At 38.5% G+C, this 24208-nt stretch overlaps 3 protein-coding genes across 11 annotated transcripts in view; 2 read left to right on the top strand and 1 right to left on the bottom strand.

Annotated features, from left to right (window-relative positions):
- Nucleotides 1-15488, top strand: part of prr36a (proline rich 36a) — a 28065-nt gene extending 12577 nt beyond the window's left edge. For 2 of the 5 annotated variants that reach the window (XM_077246335.1, XM_077246336.1), the window contains exons 2-6: nt 302-1015; nt 1265-1352; nt 7373-7527; nt 7630-10263; nt 12211-15488. In XM_077246335.1, coding sequence (XP_077102450.1) covers nt 412-1015; nt 1265-1352; nt 7373-7527; nt 7630-10263; nt 12211-13223 — 4494 coding nt within the window. In that variant the 5' untranslated portion in view covers nt 302-411 and the 3' untranslated portion in view covers nt 13224-15488. Of the gene's footprint in view, nt 1-301; nt 1016-1264; nt 1353-7372; nt 7528-7629; nt 10833-11368; nt 11425-12210 lie in introns of those variants that run through there. The other 3 variants (XM_077246338.1, XM_077246337.1, XM_077246339.1) reach the window with 3 other exon arrangements.
- On the bottom strand, nt 11474-18431 carry cunh19orf67 (chromosome unknown C19orf67 homolog). 5 transcript variants are annotated; one of them, XM_077246343.1, is made up of 8 exons: nt 18382-18414; nt 17941-18062; nt 17656-17842; nt 17219-17363; nt 17031-17131; nt 16638-16814; nt 16096-16257; nt 14013-15856 (listed from the first exon to the last, which is right to left on the bottom strand). In XM_077246343.1, exons 2-8 carry the CDS (start codon nt 18044-18046, stop codon nt 15712-15714), a joined length of 1023 nt encoding a protein of 340 aa, XP_077102458.1. In that variant the 5' UTR covers nt 18047-18062; nt 18382-18414; the 3' UTR covers nt 14013-15711. The 5 variants fall into 5 exon arrangements, with proteins under 5 accessions (XP_077102460.1, XP_077102458.1, XP_077102455.1 ...); XM_077246340.1 differs by lacking the exon at nt 18382-18414 and adding an exon at nt 18218-18362; XM_077246342.1 differs by lacking the exon at nt 18382-18414 and adding an exon at nt 18218-18362 and having other exon boundaries at nt 17656-17839.
- An 809-nt stretch (nt 18432-19240) lies between these two features.
- Nucleotides 19241-24208, top strand: part of pkn1a (protein kinase N1a) — a 50179-nt gene continuing 45211 nt past the window's right edge. Inside the window, exon 1 of the mRNA XM_077246334.1 lies at nt 19241-20071. Within this exon, the coding sequence (XP_077102449.1) occupies nt 20051-20071 (21 nt within the window). The 5' untranslated portion in view covers nt 19241-20050. The remainder of the gene's footprint in view (nt 20072-24208) is intronic.

The raw sequence follows: 24208 nt of genomic DNA, 5'->3' as shown, positions 1-24208 counted from the left end.
CTAAACTATTTTAAAAGTACATTGAGCATCTAGGATGCTTGACCTGGATGTGATCTTTTTTGTATTTTGGTTCTTTCATAATGCACCGTTTCCTGTTTTTCCCAAGTCGCCATTCATGAGGATGGTTCCCTTTGGAAAACACTGCTTCCCATTTAACTTAGAGTTCTCTCTCAGTGGAGTGTTTATTTTTTTCTTACTCTATGATTACTTAAAAGTATTTTATTATATTACACATAGAGCATAGGCAAAAGCTTTTCTCTGCTAAACTGATTGTATTTGTGTCTTTCCAACGTTTTTACAGGGCAGTTATTGAGTTGGTGAACACATCCGTTATCCCTGGGTTCAGTGTGTGAGCAGCACTGAATCCAGCGAGTGTATCTAGCAGCAGCCAATCGACGGGTAATATTGGAGATGAAACCTGATGGGTTGGCCACATCACCATCTGAACCAATGGAAACTGAAGGAACAGAACCCATAACGGATCCAGCCAGCAGTGACGGGACATCTCAAAATGGCACTACATCATCACCTCCACAATCTGATGAACCCCAAATTGAGCAAGCAGCTCCTCCACCTGTGAAGGAAGGTCCTGGGAAAGCGATAGATGCTAAAAGCAAATCCAAATGCCCAGTCAAAGGCAAGACTACAGCAGCAGGCCCAGCTACCACTGGACCAGGCACACGACCCAAAGCAACCCAAAGCCGTGCGGCTAATGGCCTCACAAAGACTGCAGCGAGTACCCTAACCAAGAAACCCATTCCAGTGGCCACTACTGCAGCAGACAAGAAAAAAACCACCACTACTGTTGAACAATCTGGTCCCAGTAAGAAACCTGTTGGCTCTTCCACTGCTGTTGCAACCTCAAGGGCCCAACCTAAAGTAACTACTGTTGGAACTAGCAGATCAATGACAACAACAGTTGCAAGTGGAACAAAGACAGGAACAGCTGTCGGCACAGCCACCTGCCTGAGTAGAAGACCTGCCACTAGTGCTGCAACCAAACCCAAAACCACAGGTAAGATGGCCTGGCATGAGTTTACTTCTAAGTTTGGATTTGGGCATGTACAAATAACTAATCGTAATTTAGAAAATAATCCATTATTGTCATGTGGTAGTTACAACATGGTGTAGTGAGTCATTATGTGCTAGTTTTTTTTTTGTAAAATAAATGTAATTTTAATTGTGGTTCTTGGCTTTGCATGATATTTGATTATATCCCAGTGAATTTTCACTTTGGAACATTATTTCAATTTATTTTCTACAGCTCCAGCTCCAAGGCCAGCCGCTGCTCCTGCTGTCAAACCCAGCACTTCAGCCACAGCCAAAACCACTGCCGTTTCCAAAACTAACAGGTAAAGCAGCTTTTGGAAGCTTAGATGGTCATTTGAGCTTGGACATTTGACTGTATTTGAATGGAAAATTTAAATAAAGGGGACTGAACAAATATTTGACTTTTATGTGGCTTTAAGTTATGAATAAGGCAGATTTGGATGCAGTCACATTTGGGAACTGCTTTGTGTTTAGGACACCAGTTAGTGGAGAAACCATACAAATATCAATGACTGCATGCTTTTTGCAGTGGAATGGTCACTATTGTGTGTCTGGCAGTTATTGGCTCAAGTTTCTGTCCCTTTGTGAGTCATGCTCACTGAAAGACTGCTTAGATCAGGCTTAACCAGAGTAAAGGCTCAACAGTGCTCTTTTTGTTGATGATACACTCTGGGAATGATAATTGGTATCTTCACTTGAGTTAAACTGATTTTATTAAACTGGACATTCAAGCAAAACACTTGTATGCTGACAATACTATTATTTAAACACTTGCTCCATCCATAACAAAGGCAGTGCAAGGGCTTCAAACTGCATTTCAGTCATTGCAGAGTGCTTTTGTGAGCTTAAAATTGGTTTTAAATTCACAAAGTTTATGGTTTTCTCAAGGGCTTATTCACAAGTACTTGATAATTTTAGCATTTATACATTTGATGGTAAAATATTGAAAAGATATCTTCTTACAAATACTTGGGCATTTGGATTGACGATACGCTTTTGTTCAGTGTACATATTTTTAATCTAATCAGAAAGCTCAAGTGAAAATTGGGTTTTATTTTAGAAATAAATCTAATTTTACTTTTAATGCCAATAAGAAACTTGTAGAAGCTACATTCCTAACTGATTGATTATGGTGATATATTATATGCATGCAGCCTCCTCCTAACAAGCCTTGAATTCAGTCTACCGTGCTTCATTACATAGGCAAAATCCCTTACTCATCATTGCATTCTTTATGAGATGGTGGGTTGGACAACACTAACTATACAAAGTAAACCGCATTGGTACATTTTTATCTATAAAGCAATGCTAGGCAAACTTCCAGCATATGTACTCTTCTTTGTGTTAGTTCTAGCAGCTACCAGCTACGCTCTTCAAAGTGTTTGCTTTTAATTGTACCTAGAGTCTTTACAGAACTGGGGAAAACTGTTTTTTCCTATCACGGACCCTGGGCATGGAATAATTTGCAAAAAGATTTAAAACTAGACAAATTGGTGTCTATTGGTGGATTTAAAGGCATCATTAAGGCTGTGGTAATGAAGGCTTGTGATTGTTTTTCTTGAGAGGATACTATGTTCTAATATTTCTTTTAATTTTGTATTTGTTGTGTTTGAACATGTTGTCTTACTGTATGGCTGCTACCTTGGCCAGGTCTCTCTTGTAAAATATAGATTTTAATCTCAATGAGAATCCTGGTAAAATAAAGGTAAATAAAAATAAAGGTAAATGATAAAAAACCATGATCCAAGTAGCTACATTACCAATTATGTCCGTCTTTTTTGTCTTCAGTCTCTTGTTCATTCCTTTCCCCCCAACATAAAATTTTATTTAGCAGTTTTACTTAATCATTATCAGAATCAAATGATTGTGACTGATCAGTTTTTCCCCAATTTATTACTATTTATTTATTTTATGATTAAAAATGCCTATAACACAATGAAAACATAAACTGCTTTGTAAATTAGAAAATGTGTATATTACAGCATTTTAAATCAGTCATGGAATTTCTTTGTTGCTCAGATCTAAAATTCACTTTGAGTGTGATCTTTAATATAATTTAGTTTTTATTATAAATGTATCAATTTAAGTATTCACAAACGACTGCATGACATTGAAGTCATTGGCGAAAAAGTTGAACGGTTGTTAAACGAGTTAAACGGTTGTTGCAGCTGAGCTGATTACTTCCATATCCGATCTCCTCAATTGTACATAGAGTAAACGTAGTCTGCAAGTTAATGTGGATATGACTGGTCTTGTCTGTTGATTACAGATTAATTATGTGCTTAATTCTATGTATTTATGTGGTAATGTCAGTTTACAAGGCTGTTTAGACTCCCTGTTTATAGCATGTTATAGGCAAACTACAGGGTGTGGTTTGTGTGCGCTTCTGCATTGACTCTGAATTCACTCTTGAATGAAATGCTCAGAGAATAGAGAAATGGATTGTGAGTCATTTGATTATTATAAGCACTCATTTGATCTTTCTGTTTGGATGGGCATGTTTTCCTTTGCATGTCACACAATGCATATCCTCACTGTAGCTTCAAATGAAATGTTTGCACTGCAAAAACACAATCACGCCCTCACTGTGGGAAATGTAAACTAGTTCCATCAAAGTCTTCTCATGATCCAACTACAGCTTCTCTCTCTCCTCTCATCTTCGCTTTCACTCTTACTTTTCTTTCTGGTATATGTGCTAGCTAGATATTTCAGGCATTTCTAGGAGAAGGAGATAATTTTTTGCCTGTCTATTGATAACATTGTGATTGTGAGGTAAAAGAGGGGTTTTTGGCCATGGTTCTGCCACTCTAACTAGACCAACCATCTTGCTCACTCAGTTTGTAGTTTCATGGGATTTGGATAAGTGCTGTGCTCACCAAATCAAATTTCCTTTTGTATTTGGAGGTTTTGTGTCTAGGTTGTAAAGTGAGCCTCTTGAATTTTTAGCCTGCAGGAGTCAGAACATTTTAATTTCCCTTGAACTGAGCTTCTGGTTAGCCTATCTCTATTTGTTTTCCTTTGGTTCAAAATTACTCGTAAACCAGATGGCCTTTGTCACATTATACCACAAGACAAATGTTTAAATATGAATGAGCTTATAAATTTTAAAATGGTGCTATTGCGGTTGAAAATAAAAGTATTGCAAACTCTTAAATGTCCAGAATGAATGGAGCAGTTGAAACCGAGTGAGTGATGTTTTAAAGCAGTGTGTAACTGTGCAAAGGAAAACCACTGCCCCATGCTCTGCTGAACACTTAAAAAAAAAAAAAATCCAGAACAGTACCTTCATCCTTATGACCATTACTTAATTAAAGCTTAATTATTGATATGCAGATGTCTGTGCCAGTAGGTGTTGTTCTTTTTTGATTGAGTTAAAGGCAGATTGCTCCTATAGGATCGTCTTTGACCTCTTAACCGAAGAAAAGCACAAACTCTACTATCATTCATTTTCACAGAGCATTTAGTTTTGACATTTCATTGTCATAAACTTCTAGACCAATTATTTTGTTGCTTAGGACTTGGAAAAATGGGTTCATAATGGTCTACCATGCTATTGTCGAGTCTAGTCTTTATCAAAATTATAGCCTTGGCGATTCGTATTCTGTTTGGCCAGAAATATAATGAGCCCTAATCAGGCAAAGGTTTTTGTAAATACCAAATCCTTTGGATGCCTGAGCTTTTGAGGTCAGCATGTCTGTGGAAACTGCTTGGTTCGTACTCTCCAGCTGCATCATTTTAATTGAGTTGTAGCCATAATGCTACAGAAATGAAGATAAAGATGCAAAGCTGTCTACTTTAGTTGCTATGCTACATTTATCTTATGCCTTAATGCTATCCTGTTATATTAGTTGCCCTCTATTTATGTAATGTGATTGCAGTCCTATTTTATTTTCCCTCTTGTTGTCTTTATTCTGCTTTAATTTGACCAAAGATGGTTTAATCAGTGTCCTAGAAAGTACAAATAAACTTAATGTAGGTCATTGAATTGGAAATTCCAGTTCTTTTGTTCTCATCATTTTAACAATTGGCCGTTGTTTCAGAATAATTTGTGGGGGAGATGTTATAGCCTTGGCATGTGGGGCCAAGCCATTTGACCATGTTCTCTATTGTGCACTTCTATAAGGAACGTGCTTACATTGACTGTATTGTCAGCACAAAGAGCTGGAGTATGTCTTCTGTCATGGTTATTGGTGTTGAATTGAGCATTCCAACATGCTTCATATAGTTCTTATCTTTTGAAGTTCTGGTAGATCTGATTCTTGCTTACAAAAAGTATTTTATGATGTTTCTGATTATAAAGAATTAATGCATTGCAAAGTCATGACATTTAAACGGACGTTAATCTGTTCCAATTGGATTCCGCAGCGTTTGACTGTATCTACATGTATAACTAATAGGGATGTCAAAATTAACGCATGCGGTTTCAATTTGTTCAGTTTAACACATTAAAAATATTTAACACAATTTATACAGCATTAGTTTTTTTTCCGGCCATTCTTTGGCTAGCGTTACATATGATCACACTATCATTCATTCAAGTGCTAATAAACCTTTTGGACGCAATAAGCAGCAAAAAATAACTAAAATCTGTACTGCCGCGTTGTGAAGTGGCTCTGTGAACTAACACCTGAAACCTGCGCACAGAATGCAGCTTCAGACGGCGCAGCATGTACTTTCTTTCGCATTTGAACGGACAAAATTGTTGAAATGCCTGTTATTGGCGAATATCCTCGTAAGCAGAGTCTTAAGTAAAAAAAAAAAAAAAAAAAAAAAGTGTTACATTATTGACTAAATTAGAATGTGTCAGGTCTTAAAGTCCCAATGAAATCAACATTGAATTTTTTACTTTTAGTATGAATATGTTAGCTTTACTGTTATCCATCACCTAGTGTGCTCCAAAACAATGACAAAATCCGCATTTAGAAAATGTAAGCATTCAAAACTCAGTCTCTCACTTCTGCCAATATGGTTTAATGATTTTAATGATGTTACTCTGCACGCCAGCTTCTCATCAGATTTTCTGTCCAATCAAATGCTTTCTAAATTATAAATAGATTCTGAAACTGCTGCTAAAATCGGTCACTCTTTAACACATTTACTATTTGCTACATGGTGTAAAGATGCTTTCCAATGGGGCGAATGAAGTCTGGTTCATGTTAGTGAAATGTGTTCAATGTGAAAGTATTAGATTAAAAAATAAAGAATTAATCGCATTTTTCTGTAATTAATTGCGGTTAATCACACCTAACATGTTAATATATTAATACAAGTTAAAATATTTTTTTTTCATCGATTGACAGCACTAAAAACTAAATATAGATGTTCAACAGTTTTCCCTGCACATTAATCTTATTGTCTTACTACTTTTAGTTCTGATTAGTTGCAGCCTGTTATTTAGTTTAGTAGCTTGTAACTGTTATCTGGGATTCACTTATGCAGTGTATACAGTGGCACTGAACTGTGACTATAGTATTTTCAGTAGCGTTCTTTCGTTTCTGTGACGTGTTACCATGTTGTGCTCATGTCCAAATAAAACCGACTGTAAAGAACTTTATCAGATCCTATCAGAGTGTTAAGCTGAGTCTTAGGTCCGGTTAAGGCAAATATGATTGTCGACCATCTAGCTAAGGGCAATTTGTGAACCAAGTCTTTTTGACTAAAAAAATCATCCATTAAATGGCAAGTAACCAAGACATATGAGATGATGATGCAAGTGATCTTCTCATCACTAATTCTCCACTACTCTGAACATGAAAAGGTGAATTAAGAAGCAACTACATTAACGGAGTATAGGCTAGATCGAAGGAAATTGATTATCATCCATTTCTCCCTAATGTGGTCTCTTACCAAACACTTTACCCATCCCCACTCCTATATCCTTCATCACACCATTTCTACTCCCTTTTCTTGTTTCCTCCTCCCTACTCAAATCACTTTCTCTCAGGTTAGAGAAATGAGAGGTAGATGCATTAGTTGATGAATGGCCCTAGTGGATTGGTTTTCTATTGTTGCATGAAATTGCTTTTATGGTACACATGCAGACTACAGATATACTACACAAGACAGAAATCTGGTTTGATAAGAACCTTTTTTGTTCATGTACTGACAAAAAAAAACAGTATCTTGGAAGGAACTGTAATAAAACAAATTATTCAACCTTGAAACTTACCTCATCTATCTGCTTTTTTTTAACTTTTTCAATCATACAGTAAAATATCTGAATGTGTAAAACTCATCCCAAATGCTAAAATTGAAATTGCAAACATCAAACAGACATCACTCTTTTTCTAAACTGGTTATGACTTTTTGTGTTCTTTCTTAGGACAACTGGAAGTTCTGCCCCACGACCAGCTGCTATATCTGCTACAGGAAGAACGGTAACCAGTACAACTACTACAACTACAGTAACTAGAACAAGCCGCACTGCTACACAACAGCCTGTTAAACCCTTGGTTATAGCATCAGCTGCTCGGAAAGGTGATGCACCATTTATTGGTATTTAAATTCATATTTATGGTAAAGCATTGTTTAATTTTTGCTTATTTCATAAAGTCATCAAAATCGATTTGTCATTTATAGATGTTGGAAAAACGAGCACTACAGCGCCTGCAAAAAGAACAGTTGCCTCAACAATATCTCGTCCTGCTTCCAACAAGCCTTCAAAATCAGAAGCTCCAAAACCAGCTGCAGCAACCAAACGACCTCCACCTGGCATCAAAGTACCTCAACCCAAACCAGATGACAAAAAAAGTGTACCAACACGTAAGGTGCCCCCTAGTCCACGAAACAATCCCTCACGGCCCGCATCAGGCAAGAATGCTGCAGCGTCTCCTAGTCGTAGACAAGCAGGTAGTGGGGTTGGTGTGAAGCTTCAGCCATCTAAACCAACACAGTCTGTTTTGCCACTTGTCAAAGGAAAGTCCGATGATAAACAATCTGCAGCAAAGCCTGATGATCAAGAAGCTGCAGCAGAGTCCGTGCAACTTTCAGCTGCTGCAGTAGCTACAGTTGCTGTAGCAACAGCTGCTGCCATAGCCAGTGAGGAGTCCGTTTCAGGGCCTGAAGTTACTCCAACTGTCGAGAGCTCTCTGGATGCACCAACCTACACTTTAGATGAACAGGAAAATGTAGATGTGCAGGTGCCTAATGTAAACCCCCAGAGTGTGCTGAATGTTTCTAAAACAGAGCCTGAGGCTCAAGAGGCCTTAATAGAGACTAGTCCTGCTGAACTGGCTTGTCCGACATCATCTGCGGTCGAGCAGTCGGAAAAAGTTAATGAAAAGCTTATTATGGCTGTGGCACCAATTGCACAGGAAGCAACTGAGCAGGAAACCATGACTGCTTCACCAGTTAATAACTCTGTTGCTACTATAGTGTCCTCAGGTGTAGAGGTGGCTGAAAAAGCTGAAACGATTAACATTGACTGTTATGAAGCAGTGGAAGAAGAAGAGCGAGAAGGCAGTCAGCAAGTATCTTTGTCAGAAATGAGTGGCACCCAGCCTACCGAAGAGTCTCGACCTGGGTCAGCTGGACTTGCTGGGTCTGTTTGGCGGGCAGGGGCCTTGCTTTCGGAGCTTGACTCTGAGGAGGTGAGTTGCAGCCAGCAGGGAGCATCAGAGCTCAGCGCTCCAGGTGTCCTGGAGGGCACGGAAAGCTTGGATGATCTAGGTGATGCAAGCCTTAAAGGAGCTGATGGGGAAGGTGCATCTGTTGGGTCCCCTGACTTTGAGAAGGTTCCTGATATTCTTGCTAACGAAGATGACGATGACGACGATGATGATCGAGTTTGTGACATGGAGGTTTGTGACATGGAGGTAGGGTCAGAAAGAGCAGAGGACCCTCATAGGCAACATGACAATGAGGACGATGAAGAGGATGAAGATGTAGAAATGGCAAGTGAGGGCATTACTGAGAGTGGGCTTGAAAGTTATGGGAATGCAGATGAGGATGACTTGACCGAAGACTACAGATTAGACAACTTGAACCGAATCCAGCCACCTCCCATGATTCCCTCTGCCCCTCTGGCAACCCAGTGGAACCAGTCTAGTTACATTGCTGATGCCTGGGCCCAGCCACCACAACTTGCCTCTATTCTTCTCTCAAGTCCTTCCTCTGAATGTTGGCAAGCTGACCCAGAGACCCCAACACAAACACCTGCTCAAGCAAAACTTGATGTTAGTTCTGAAAGAGCCTCTTCCTCCCCTCTACCACCAAACCTTTATGATCCTCCAACTTGCTCACCTCAAAAAGCCCCACTGACTGCTGCAGAGGGAGATGTTAGCCCCCAACCAGGCTTGACACCCTCTCAAATACGCAAATTCCAGTCTGGTACCTCCAGTCACCCTGACTTAGCATCTGATAGTAACAGAGACACAAGTATGCCAGCAGAGGTGGAAGATTGCAACAAGTTCTCTGATACTGAAACTCATTCTAAAGGGGAGCTGCAGCCAGAACAGCTGGACCCTGTCCCCACTGTCCTGCCTGACATCATGCAGGACCTAGGCATCCACCTTGAACATGATGATGAGGAAGAAGAACCAGAAACTCTGCCAGCTGATGATGTACTGGGTGGTCCAGCAACTGCTCCTTCGTCTCCTTCATCAGCTACAGAGGATGAGGCAAGTGACACGGAAGGTGAAATGCAGATCAGTGAACCTCAAGCTGAGCTACCTGGCACTGGGAATGCCTATGGAACTGCGACTGTGGGCCACAATGTGTCCAGTCTGGAGGAGCGTGAAGAAATGGGTGGGGAGAATGAAGCTGGTGGTGGTAGTGAGACCCCTCAGTCTGCCACTTCTGCTGCATCCTATGGCTTTGACTACATGACCTCGAACTCCAATGCCCAGTCATCTGCCGAAAGTTGCAGCAAGAGTCCTGGCATCTTCTCTCTTGAAAACGAAGAGCAGCTCCCAGATGAGGCCAAAGATCCATATCTTCTTAAAGAGTTGATCCTGATACCTACTTCTGCATCCGAGGAAAAGATTGATCATATCAAAGGCCAACATGGGGATTTACGGTCCAACTCAGAGCAACAGTACATGCTGTGTGGAGAGTCCAGTGAGTTGCCTGAGCCTGATTCAGTACCAAGAGTTGTACCCTTACAGTCAGGTTTGACTGACCCTTCATCCCCACAGCACCAAGAAGAGCAAGATCTTAACACTCAGCATCCTTACTACTCCACTATTTGCGAAAAGACTGATAGTTCCCTGGCAGGTAACGTATAGAGTGCGCTTAGGATTTTGTCTAGCTTGGGGTTTCCCAGTTGATGATGTCTTTTTATTCAGTTAAGAAAATGCTCATTCAGTGGTTCCACTTACATAATATGAAACTGATATTAAAATTACATTTATAAGTATATGGCTTAGAACCTGTATGTGCAATAGCTACTACCATTTACACATGAGGTGACTTTCTCAACTATTGTTTTTAAAACTAATAATGGGTGTTGTCCTGAACTGGCATGAAATTGTTTGTTTGTGGAGTCTTCAAAATGACAAAGAAGCATTGAAGAAAAATGAACAATGTAATGGACTTTCAACATATTTTGTGTGTATTTATCCAATTTTTACTGAACAAATGTATATTCGTTGCTTTTTGTATTCTGCTGTCTGTTAACTATATAAATGCCACTCTTTCATCCCTTTCCCATCATCATTATCATATCCTGTCCCCACATGTTTCTCTCTTCTGCACTTTAGGGTTTGCTAACCCCTTACTTTTGTATGTCTTATTTGGAGTACTTATTGTCTTAGCGTTAAATAAAGGTTAGATGTTTAACATGATTTCTTTTTACTCTGTATGTTTCTTGAGGTTTGCAATTCAAGGCAATTTGCACTGGTTTATTTTAATGCCCACTGTTCATCCATCACTATGGACTTTCAAACTGGTAACATTTGAAGTAGCCAAATGACCGCAAAGATATTAAATTTGTTTCATAATATTAAATACCTAATTATAAATTCTAATGAATATAACAATGTAAAATATTTAGTACATAAGGATGAGAAACATTCTTGGTTTTATTTTATTACAGCTTCAGAGCACATTTGGGTCATAATGGAATATTTGATTTATTCATTAAGCCAGTTGGTACCGTATTTGTGGCATTACAATCACTTACTTATACTAAATTTTTAACTTGAACATACACATTTTCACACAAATACATTCGTTAAAAATTGTGTAAGTGAATTATATAAAGAAAACAGGGTGCTTGCAACATAAGGGTTTTTCTTATATGCCAGTATGTTCCTTTTGCTCGTATACCTCCTCCGTTCCTTGTTTGATCCTGCCTTCCTCTCAACTCCCTACCATCCAGTGGAGGAAAAACAAGATCTGACCCCATCAACCTTCTGGATCTCACCCTCTATCAAGGTGCTTTAAGTCCTCCACCTCATTTTTTTAAAAATTCTCCATCTTTGTGTTTTGATACTGCTGCTTCTGGAGTAGACTTTGCACACCCTCCACTTTGGGACTAACTGGGTGAAACCGCTTTAATCACTCTGATTATTAACCGCTGAAGCTATTTGAAAGGACTTGACTTGACATATTTACCTGGACTAATTGGACTTCAGTAAATCCCTATGCTGGGTTGTTCTTAATCCCCAAACTGGACTTGCTTTGCACAATGCACTTTTCCTGTAATTTGTCCTGTTTTTAGCATGCTCACCTCACCAAAGAAATATGCTGTACACTGAGGTGGCTTATTGTGTAAAGCATGTTTTGTTTTATATGCATGGATCTATTGCTGGGTCATGTTTTCTCATTGTTTAAAAAAGAACATGTTTGCTTTCTGCTGTATTGTAATATGCATGGTGAGCACTCACTTTTGCATGTGTTCAGCTTGTCACATTAAGGGAGATTGTTTACCTCATCAGCTTTTGTTTTCTTTGTTTGCTCTTCACACTAGTTAGTGGTTACTGCATATACAGGGTATAGCCACTTTTATTGCACAAATCTCTTCACAAAATGTTACAAGGTGCACACTTAGTTAGGTTTCTTTTTCTGCTACAATTGTTTCATCTTATACTGCTATCTCACAATGTTGTTTTTCCACAATGCTTTTTTCTGCTTCACCAAAACCATCTTTAACATTGTTTTATTGCATTCTGCTTAACTCTCCTATTTTAACATGTTCTGGACTCTATGCTTAATTTACAGAAAGGAACTTAAGCTTTCCGCCACAACCAAATGACTTGCTTTCCATCCAAATGACGATGTCGTCCAAACTTCGTCTTCGGCCACGTGCTGCCCATGTGACCCAACCACCACGGCTTCCCACTGACCTCCCACCCAGAATACCAAATGCAGTGACGAACACACAACTTCGATGTCTAGAGCAACACCAACAGCACCTTCATGAGATCCAGCAACGACAGGAGAAACGTAATCGAGAGCAAGAGAGACAAGAAGCGAGAGGGGAAGAGCAAGTGAGGAATGAAAGGGAGCAGGAGGAGGAGGAGCAGAGGAGAAATTTACTTGAGTTGCAACTTAAGCAGCAGGAACAAGAACTGAAGCAGCGACAGCAGATCATGCAGTGGCAACAAGAACTTGAAGAGCAGCAGCAAAAACACAAGGTGCATACACCAGTCGTCCTCTCTCCTTCATCGGGACTCTCCACTATCTATGAAACTGTGGAAGCAAGTGACACAGACGATGAACAGGAGGAGGGACAAAGAGTGCTTGAAGTAGAAGATAAAAGCTCTTTTAATGTGTGTCCTGGTGAAGACATGCAGAAATGCACTGAAAAAAATTACTCAGATGATCTTTATTCACAATACTCAACACCTTCCCCAGAGTCTACTACTCAAGATCCACAGCGAGAACTTCAGGAGACGGACCCTGCATCACATCAAGACAGTCCTTCTCCCTTGGGATTTCCTGAGCAACCTCCACCTTTGGAGTTTGACTGGGGCAAGAAGGTGGACATTGTTCATCAGCTCATCCATCAGACATTACTGCTTACAGGTGATGGTTGCTCGCCCCTTTTTCTGCTCCCTGGAGGAGCAGGTGGGACACTCAGCCCCCTTGAAAGCAGCCTGTGGCCCAACTTGTTGCCACCTTTGACGCCCCCTTCAGCGACCGTGACGTCTGTGAGTAGCTTCTCACCTGAGGTTCCAGGCAGCTCTGCTCAAGGTGAGTGGACCGTGGTAGAGCTGGAGACGCATCACTGAGGAAAGTTAAATAAAAAGCTTCCCAAATATGAACTCAAAGAATTTAAGATGAAGGTCCACCTATAGGGAAGCGCATGTTGTAGCATTAGATAACCGTTTTATGATAAAGAGGATGTAGTCACAGATTGGACAAGAAGTATAATATTTCAGCAAGTGTTGGAGTACTATAAAACTGATGAACAAGAAACTGATGCTGCAGAACAGGACTATCACCATCTTGCTCTTTCTTTGATTGGTCTTCAACCTGAGAGTAGAAGAGCAGTGAGCTTTCATTTCAACTCTACACCTACTCAAATGCAATGAAACCCAGTCCTACAGCCACATCTGACCTGCCCCATGCCTAAAAGCCCTTTCCTTAAGGTTTAATTGAGATGCCTGGCTGGCATGGACTACATGCAATTATCTCTTAGTCATTATTGAGCCCTCTACCCACAATGGAGGCAAAATGCCAACTCAATGACAGAGCAAGTTTAAACAAAATGGGCTCCTTTCTTTGGCTTCTCTGAGCAAAAGATCTGTGAAAAAGATGAGGTAAATTGAAACATGCAGGTTTCAAATTCAGTTGTTTTTTTTGCTCTGCCTATTACAAAAGAGAAAAATGGTTTAATGCAACTTTTGTGCAATTAAATAGCACAAAATGCAGTTATCGAAAAACTAATTTCCTGTGCATTCATTAAATCCAGTGGTTGACAAGATTTGCAGGAATTTCACTGGGTAATTCATTGAGTAATTTGGAAACCTACAAAATTGTTTGTGATTTGTGACCTACAAAGTAATGATTTGTTGTTGTTTTTCTTTTTCCGGAACTATATGCACTGCTGTAACATTTTAGAAATGGCTGACACCAGAACCTTTGCCATTCTAGATTTTAATGCTACAGGCATTTTGTAACTATATAAGATGACAACTGTGCAGCTACATCAAATAATCATCTTTACTGTGAACCTTCTGAACACTGTGCCTCCCTTACCTGTCCGAATTTTGAATGACTAGTATCTATTTGAGGAACAAGTAGCAACTCTCATAACCACACTCATTTAAATAAACATTTCTGGTTTGCAGTGCCTCAGATTGACTCCCACATTTAGAGGGCTGGAAGGACTTTTAGCTAAATTAGCACTCTCATACACTGTGTCATACACTGTGTCACAATAGTCTACCAAGTGTTTACAGTCCCTCCTTGGGGTTTAATTGTTTCGTCTCATCTAGTATGAATGGGAAAAATTGTCTTTCACTGATCTGTCTCTGTTTCTCTGCAACTTATCTGTGCGTCTGGAAAAAAACACTTAAGAATTGCAAAGCAAAGGGAATCTAATGGGTCACATTATAAGCAGGCCTAATATGTTCACCCAAATTTGACTTGTAATTAGATAAGTCAGATGTTATTGTCGTTTGTGTATCTTTTGAGGAGTTTTGTTTGTCACATCTGATTGAATGAATTGATTTAACATGACAATTTTGATTGCCCAGAGGAATGTTAAAGCACAATTTGATTTATTGGAGCTCATCTCGCCTATATTATCTGTTTTGTCGTTTGTGAAAGTACATGTATATTATTTGAAAAAGGATCATGTTTAAAGTCGGTTTACTGTATTAAGAAAGATTATGAAGGGAGGTTTTAATTTCATTTGTACCATACTGGTGTACTGCCTGTTTGTCCAGTGCTGTGAACTAGTAGTTTAGAGATTATATATACTACTGTTTTTGACACCGTAGTTGTAGAAGAATTGTTACTTTTTTAAAAATATATCAAAGGAACCTCTTTGCATTTTAATCAGGGAGAACACACAGGGATTCCAGGTAGATTGACTTTCACTGTATTTTGGCTGAACTACTGTTGTATATAACTTGACATATCACTTTATACAGTAGCTTTCCCTGTAAATGTATTGTAGAGACAAATACCAGCAGTACTAATAATGCACTGAAAACAACTCTCTAGCTCTGACTGGCCTGAATTAAAATAAGAAAAATGAAGGAATACGTTATTCATAATGCTCTGCCCTCTATATTGTTCTTTACCATGTTTTTCAACAACTGTGCAAAGACATAACTGCATCTCAGTGGAACATTTTACAACTTTTATTGTGTATATTTTTATAATTTATTATTTTGAAAGGAAGGATTGTTTTATTTCTTTGTTTTATAGAGAAGAGTAGGCAGTGGGCCAGGACTGCCAGCAGGTTTTGTTTCTGGACTTAGTAACTTGGACGAATCACTGTATTTTAATGCTTTTATGAAAAATAAAGCTGGTTTGACCTTTAATCTTGAATTTTTACTTCACATAATGAGCTTTTTATCATTTAACATATAACTAACTGACATTGCAGAACAACATTAACAATATCCATGAACTATAAAATTAGTTATTTTGAAAGATCTATAACTTCTTTGGATTTACAACTTCTATCTGTACTCCGTTACCCATCTGATTTCAATCAACCAAATACTCTATCCAGAATGGGTGAGGCCCTGAGCAAGCACAACCTCATGTTTTAATGCCAAATGTACCATCTATTTCTGGAGACAACAGCACCCCCAGCAGGCAGTCTGTGGCAGTGCAGGATGAAGGCTCTTCAATTCCCAGACACAACAGCTGCTTGTACTGACCACAAGGGACTGAACACAACACCCTACGAAACATATACACACAATGAATTTAGCAGCTAGCTTTAACTGTTAGTCCTAAATCATGTATGATCTCAAACCAGCTCAGCGCTTGTCTAGGATCAGCTTCAGTTTTTGTTTGCGTATTGTGGAAAGCAGAAATTGTAACTGCAGTATTATAAAATGATATATGATTAGATGGTAATGCAAGTAATTATAACGGATTTAATCATCTTTTCCTAATGAACTGAGGGCAGTACATTACCAATCAGTGATGTCCTCTGGGTCAGGGTATGTCTGGACCCACCGACCAATAGACCAAATCCTTGTCACTCTTTTCTCTCTCTCTGAATTTTCTCCCTCGCATCTTCCGTCTCCATCCTTATCATCTTCTGCCTCAATGACATCCTCGCAGCACAGAAAGTAACTGTGAAGGAAGGAAGGGGCTGTTGTAAAGATGAAGATGTGGCATTATTGTTATTAAGCTAAAAAATAAGACAAAATAAGCCTCTAAACACAAAAAAATATAATTCAATCCCATGCCAAAGTGAACAAAAAACTGGATATTTGTTGAGATATTACTCCTACACTGTTATCAGTGTTTCCCTATGCATCTAACAAAGTTGCTTTGGCTAAAATTGAATGTTTCAATTATTAACTAATAAGTATTAAAAAAATGATTGTAGTAATAATAAAAATTACTATAAAAATATATGTAAAAATACAATAAAATTCCCCTTACTCCTTTTTACGAACAAATGGGATGGGACCTATAAATGACTGTCTCTCTGACTAAACCTCACTTACAACTCTGCATTGTCATATGTCTTTCCTTCTCCCTGTATCTCTCGCTCCACATTCCAGCGCATACGCTTGTATAGCCCAGTACTGGCTGTGGCAAGAAAGGGGGTGGGGCAACAGTACCGGAAGATTGACAGCTTCATGTTGTCTATTTGACACTGGCCAATATAGAAGTGTGAGATACTGTAGAAAGAGATACTTAGTGAAAATCTGCCACGAAAGAAATAATACTAACAGAAATAATGCAATCCTTGGGTATTTTATGACTACACTTATACTACATCCAAAAAAATAAAAATAAATTGGGCTAATAAAGGATCCATATCTTCTGACTGACTCTTCACCGTCATTGACAAGTCTGCTGCCTGTCTTTATCTATGATTTTTAATTGGTTTGTACCTCAGTGGATCAGATTCCTCCAGTGAGACGAAACTGAATGAGGCGTATAACAACATCAGCTGCTCCAGACGAGAACACAGTTGGTGAGAGAACTGCAAAAGCTGCGATGGATATAAACATCACAGTGAATATGTGAGTTATTTCCACAATGCAGAGCGTGAGATGTGCAGAATAAATCAGTCTCTCACCTGTGTGCGAATATATGTGGACAGAGGTGGGCGGAAGGGGTTGGAGTTTCTGGCTGTGGACTCCAAGTAAGTGAAGTACGACTGACAAGTTTGCAGAAACATTGGGACAATATGGACAAACTCATAATTCTGGAGGGAGTCTTGGCTATAACAACAATAAAAACAACAGCAGATTTTTTTTTTTATCAGATGGGTAACATCAGAATACATTTGGCTGTTAAATAAGAGATCCCTTGAAATTTTTTCATAATTACAGCTTTTTTATTTCTGTGTTGACGTATTTGCTTTTGTATGATACAACTATGTTTCCTTGTCTCTTCTAATATCAAAACAATAATAAAAATCCAATAACATGTGTTGGCTAATTGAAGCATAATCAATCATGAAACATGTAACAGAAAACAATTGAAATCTTCTTTTTCTAGATATAACCACACCTCCACAATAGCTGTGTTTGAAACTCATCTGCCTTGTTTAGTAAGTACTGAAGTTGTTTTTCTATGGGAGAGATTTTTTCATCTATCATTCTCTTATTCTGAGAGGATGGAGAAGTGTTTCCTGCGGCAGAACCTTCACCCAAAAATGACCTCTCATCACCAAAAGAGGGCGCCATTGTAGTGTCTTCTGTAAACAAGAGCAGTATTTACGCATGAATGTGGTGTGGCGCTGGGTTTGAGCTGGGAATGGATAAATAATTAGCAAAAACAATTACTTTCCTGTACCTTCAACAATCTGTTTAATCGTTCCTACTTCTCTGAAAGGCTGGGTTGCTTCATTCTCTTTGCATAGTGAAGACGTAAACTCAACATGCTCTGAGTTTGCCATCATGGCTTAATCAGCCAACCTGAAACCATGAAATAATGAGCTCTGTGACAAGAAACGTGTGTAAAATACTTTTAAATGTAATTGATGACTACATCCTTGCTAACACAATCGATAATCGCCTGCAAACACGTCAACATACACGTGACAAATTTAGTAAGTTAAAAGATGTCATACCTGCAATGTCACAAACTTTGACGGCTAATTGTTGACTTTGCTTATTAATTTTAGTCTTTACATTATATTGCACCTGTGACTAAACTAATAAATACAAAAATTGGAAAAACACAAATTATTGTGGTAAAGCGTCGCAGTTTAGAGGTTTGAGTGATTTCACTTACCGTTACCGACCGTATTTGTGTTTCCACGCCAGTGTCGTCTTACTCACCATGACCATATTTGTATTTCCTCGACCGTTATAAATCCACTCCGTCATGACCATATTTGCATGTCCCACTCTTGAATCTGCTAGGACTCCGACACCCTACTAGCAACAGGTATCAGAGTTGTACTTATCTACAAGGTAACAAATAAATGTTTTCATTTTACAGTTTATTTAATCTGTGTGCAAACTCAAATCGTATGTTTTAAGTGGTGTTGTTGCCATCTCAAGATGTTACTGATGATCTCATGCATCATGATAGAAATAGTTTTAATTTATTTTAAGGAATCGTTTTAAGTCATTTAAAGAATTAGTTCACACATATATAAATATATAAAACATAAAAATCTCACGTTTTTATATCTCATTCTACACCTGTGCTGGGGTTTTTTTCGTAGGGAAGAATTGATTGGTCAAAAATCAGTGTAAGGCAGGTTGAGTCATCAATATTTGTGGTCCCTTTCATAGACATCATGTCTCTATATAATATATATGGTCCCTTTAGCAAGATGTGATCTTGTCAACTCAGCGAGGGAAAAAAAAGTCAGAATTGTGAGATAAAATGTCACAAATATCTTTTTTTTATTCTGCGGCGGAAAGAAGCTTTCACATATTTCATTGACCTTTCAGAGAACACAATATTAAGTATCGTATTTTGGATGTCTACAATATCTTAGCCTTACATTTAAAAAAAAGTATATTTAGTCTTACTTGAAAGTTGCTCAGTTTAAAAAGCGTACGACTTTTATTTTAAAATACAGATTTGTTAACCGCTGTAACCTTTGAACATTTTTTTACGGTGAACATATTATTTGAACATTATTTTGCGGTGTGAATCAACAGCTGGAAATGTTGTTTGCCACGAGGGAGGGATGAAACTAAATTAATTTGCTTGTGAACACAATGCGAGATCACGTGACCAGCAAGAGCGCGCAACCGGCGCACTGCCTGCGTCCACAATGCTCGCGGCCGGAGATAGTACACGAGTCTCATCGATCACTGGCGCGCGAGGAACACCCTGGAGAGCGGCGACAGTATCTTTTTCCAGAGGAACGGATTGTTGTATTATTCACCGGCTGTGAACGTGAACTCCTCGGGCCTCGTTTGATAATGAGCTAGCTGTTGAACGAATATACGCGTTGGTGTTTTCAGATGAAGAAGGAAAGCTCAACTCTTTTGACCGGTTAACGTTACCCTGACCAATGCGGTATATGTATGCATCTGTAACGAGGTCCACCAGACAGAAGAACTATTTTAGGGCGCTATAATGGAAAAATACATACGACTTTACTGCAAGCTGTCGATATGCCAGATCATAGTTTGATTAGACGTCACCATTTATATAGCTAATGCTTTTATATCATGTTTTAAATGCAGTTGTTTTATTTTAAATTGAAGGAATTTTCGAAGCTTCGGTTTTGTCCAGAAGATGACAACCTGCATCAGGTCTGACAGTGATGAAACCACATTTATTACATGCACAGAGTTTTAATAAGTCGTTCAATCGCTACTGGATCTTAAACTGTTGCATTGAGAGCTGACATTGTGTCGGCGATCATTGAGAATCTAGGAAGAGGAAGGAACGACAATTTGGGTGTCCTGATACAACCGCCACTCCAGATACAACCATGGCAAATGACTCCATCCAAGTAAGTTGACTGCTTATTATAGAATAAACCCCTCAAAAATTTACAGTTAGAGTATTGCACTCTTCTAGTTAGATCCTAAAACCCCTCACGTGTTTTATTATACCAAAATAATCCCATGGATTTGGGGGGCAGACAATAGAGTTGCTTTTAAGACCCATGAGATGCATTCACTTTTACTTAGAAAGCTCATCTGAATAGAGGAATGACCGAGTTTATCTCTAAAGCGAGGGAGTCCTCCATCCACCCTTCATCTGAGGGGCCATTTCTCCTCCATTATGGTGTAAAGAGACATTTGTGGTGGCTAAACACAAGTCAAAATGTTTGGGTTGTACACTAAATATACTGCAGTTCATTTGGAAAACCCTGTTGAGCTTGATAGCTTGGGTTGTTTTAGACCTGCTCTGTTTTAAACACCAATATTTATGTTTTCTCGATGTGGTGTGCCAGAGAATTGTTCAAATAAAATCTTATTGAACCGAAACAAGTAAAATGTAGACTAAGTTTACGCCTTGTATAGATAATCTTCCCCCTTTTATGTTTTCTGGAAATTGTTTAAAGAAATGTTTTATGTGTATTTCTATTCATGGTCAATTACATGTAGGCTAAGCCAGCACTCTTGTGTTGTGTAACATGGGCACATATGCTGACCAGATTCTTTGGGAAAATGTCAAAAGGAGTTTAAAACAAATGTTCAACAAGAAGCTTTAAAAGAGGACTAGTCCAATTAACTGGACTAGTGATAGTCGATATATCAGACAGACTGAACCAAGGATATTTAGGAATTTTCAGCAGATTATCCGAATAAGCAATTTAGCCGATTTAACCGAAGGGTTCTTTTTTGTTTCCTTTTCACTATTTTGTAATTTTTTTCTGTTTTCAATTAAATTTTTTGGAATTGAATGATATAATGTATAGTACATTTCATGTGGGAAAAATTGATGCAATTTTTACATTTATGCTATGAAGAGTAATTCACCCCAAAATTAAAGTTCTGTCATCATGTAGTTTCAAATTTTCTTCATTTTGTGGAACACAAAGATATTTTGAAGAATGTCGGTAACCTCTTTTGGTTACGGTTGACTTCTATGGTATGGACAAAAAAAAAAAACATTTATCAAAATATCTTTTATGTTCCACAAAAAAAATAAAGTCATACAGTTTTGAAACAAAATCACGGTAATATGATATGCAGAAAAATTGTGGTACGATTTGTAATCTGAAAAAAGGGAGAACCCTTCCATTAATAAATCAGTTATTTGGATAATATGTTGAAACTGACCAAGTATCGTCAGATTGATCAGTCTGTCTGATTCATTGACTATCACTAGTCCAGTTAATGTATCTGCAACACTTTAATCTTTTAAAGCTTCTTTAAGGCCACCACTGTTTTCCCAATTTAAATCATTTTTGTAGATATTCGTGAAATGTTGCTGAATGTGACTGATTGTTGTCTTAAGTGACCAGATACTTGCATACAAGATGGAAAACGCCAACAAATTCATAGTCCGTCTCCAACACATATTTTCCCTGTTTCATGAAGCATCTCCTATATGGTTAACAACTAACAATGTGGACATAGCCTCATGCGCACACTTGTGTCCACACATAGGATGACTAAGCAAGAACAGTCATCAGGAATGTGAGTGTGATTATGTCAGTGACTGAATGACAACGGCTGATTCACATAATGAGCATAATTTTTTTGTTTTTTGTTGAGAGATCCCTCAAGTTTCAAATTCAGATGCAATGATCTTATCTTTCTTATCCTCACAGCAGGCGATTCCGCACACAGATGCATCTCAAGCTAACAACCTAACAGTTTATTTGCTCACTAGATTACTAGTTCACAGATGGAGCTGACAGAACTTAATGATATGTGCTAGGCTAGCATGTTCCGCAAAGCCTTATCCATGTGAACTCCTGTTGTGTATCTGTGTGTTTTATTAAGTAAGTTTCCTGCCCTCTATGCGTTAGACCAGCTTAATGGGGTTTGAAGAGTAGGTTAATTCCCTTTTTGCTGTCCTGTCTTCACTTCACAGGCTTTTAACACAATTGCGTATTGTTTGTGTCAATAAGTAGTACATACCATCAGCAAATCGATGCGTCTGTATGTAGGTCTGTAGAATTAGGTGTACCTGTTTGGTTTCATTTTGTGTCAATGGAAATTGGAAGTTAATTTTATCTAGTAAGCTGTTTTAGTGCAATGAACACAGTTGGTTAAAGTAGTTCACCTCAAAATGGAAATTGGCATTATCCAAATAAATACATGTATTACCTCCTCATACATTTAGATCTTCCCTCCTGGTAAGCTGTTAACTCAAGTCACTCAAGAACTCAAACTCTGGTTTAGTATGATTCCCTTAAAAATGGGTTTGATTAGTTTTGTGAACCAAATTGAAGACTCAAAACAACTCATGAATTAGCCTAGACTTTGCTTCTTCTCTTAACCCCCCCCCCCCCCAAATAGTATTTTTGGTGTTCTTGAAGATAAAGGTTCCGAAAGTTTTTTTTGCAGTGATGCCACAGCATAAACCATTTACTCAGTTCTTAAAAGAGTCATTATTTTCTTACTTTGAAGAACATTTTAATAATCTAAAGAACCATCAGTGCTAAAAATCAGTGCTTTATTTTTTAAGAGTGTGAGAAGAAAGAGTATGTTGTTTTTGCTTTATTACAGTTAACATTTGGATTTGATTTGGCGAGGCTGCTCAAAGATGAGCTTGCCAAGAAGAGTGCAGTCAGTATCTGTCTGCATCTCTGTTGGCCAGAAAAGTTATTGCAGAGATCTGATTGGCTGTAGTGTGTTTGGCTGATTGTGCAGTTTTGGGGGGATCATGAGGGCATGAGACTGATGCTCAGGCATAATGGACTCCATTGTGTTACCACAGCTCCAGATCGTATTCACCATTGACTTCATGTTGTGCTCTACCTCCACACCCTCAGCCTATTTACTGACCCCTAGTGTGTGTTTGTGTGTGTGTGTGTGTGTGTACTGGTGATTCGCTGCTGTCATGTTTGTGTTGATCACCTGGATTGGTCTAACTTGAATTTATCTGGTGGTTTATATCCATCTCTCAATATTGTTGCTGAGGTGTAACATTTGCTTCTTTGTTTTTCTTTTGCCTTTTGTGTTTTTTATTTATTTAAAGGGGTCCTTGATTATGATTTCACTTTTTTAACTTTAGTTAGTGTGGAAAGTTGCTGTTTGAGCATAAACTACATTTGCAAAGTTACAACGCTCGAAGTTCAATGCAAAGGGAGATCTTTTCTTTTACAGAAATCTCTTTTTAAGGACTGCAACAAACGGCTGGTAGGGACTACAACAAACTTCTTCCTGGATTGGTGACATCACAAACCCTAAAATTTACATAAACCCTGCTCCCGGGAACACGCAACAAAGGGGGTGAGGCCATCTTGGGCTGCTTTAGATAAGAGGAAGAGTTGTTGTCGCTGGAAAAAGTTTGTCCTTTTGTAACAAAATTGGAGAGGTTGAAATTTATTTTTAACACTGTTCCTGAACATTATAACCTCAACGTTTGTCTTTGCGCATTTTACGGAAAACAGCTTCCAGGAGAGAGTACAATGCAGGCTATACACACAAAAGCTTCTCCTGAATGACGTAGCCATTACCATTTTGTCGAGACAATCTGTTGTTTATGGATCCCAACTTGTATTATTTGTAGTTGTTTTTTAAATTTATAGTTCAAATTATAAGCTCTTGAGTTGCTATATAGCTATGATGTAAACGAAGGGCAAAGCTTTGCCTCTGCTAGCCTTCTAACTAACATTACAGTATTGATGTAGTGTTTACTGTAGCTTTTGTAAGCTCTTGCTTTTCTAAGACTGTTCACCGAAATAGTTTGAAATTGATGCCATCATTAATATTTACACTAGGAAAAGAACTCGATGTTATGGAGGGGCAGGGCATTTCCGAACACTCACTAAGCACTGCCAATCACAATACACTGGGCCAGCTGACCAATCACAGCACTTTTCGTATTTCGGAAGAAGGGGCTTCATCGAAAACTATGCATTCAACCAGACTGGGGAGTGAGGACCTGTGATAATGTAAAATATGTGAAGAAATAATGCGTTTTTGAACAATCAAGCATAATAAAAGCATATTCTGCACTCCAA

Source organism: Siphateles boraxobius, unplaced genomic scaffold (assembly GCF_051911475.1).
Source record: "Siphateles boraxobius isolate OS27281-9 unplaced genomic scaffold, OSU_SipBor_1 29, whole genome shotgun sequence".
Lineage (NCBI taxonomy): Eukaryota > Metazoa > Chordata > Actinopteri > Cypriniformes > Leuciscidae > Siphateles > Siphateles boraxobius.
Note: the sequence above shows the minus strand (reverse complement) of the source record. Positions and strands in the feature narration are given on the sequence as shown.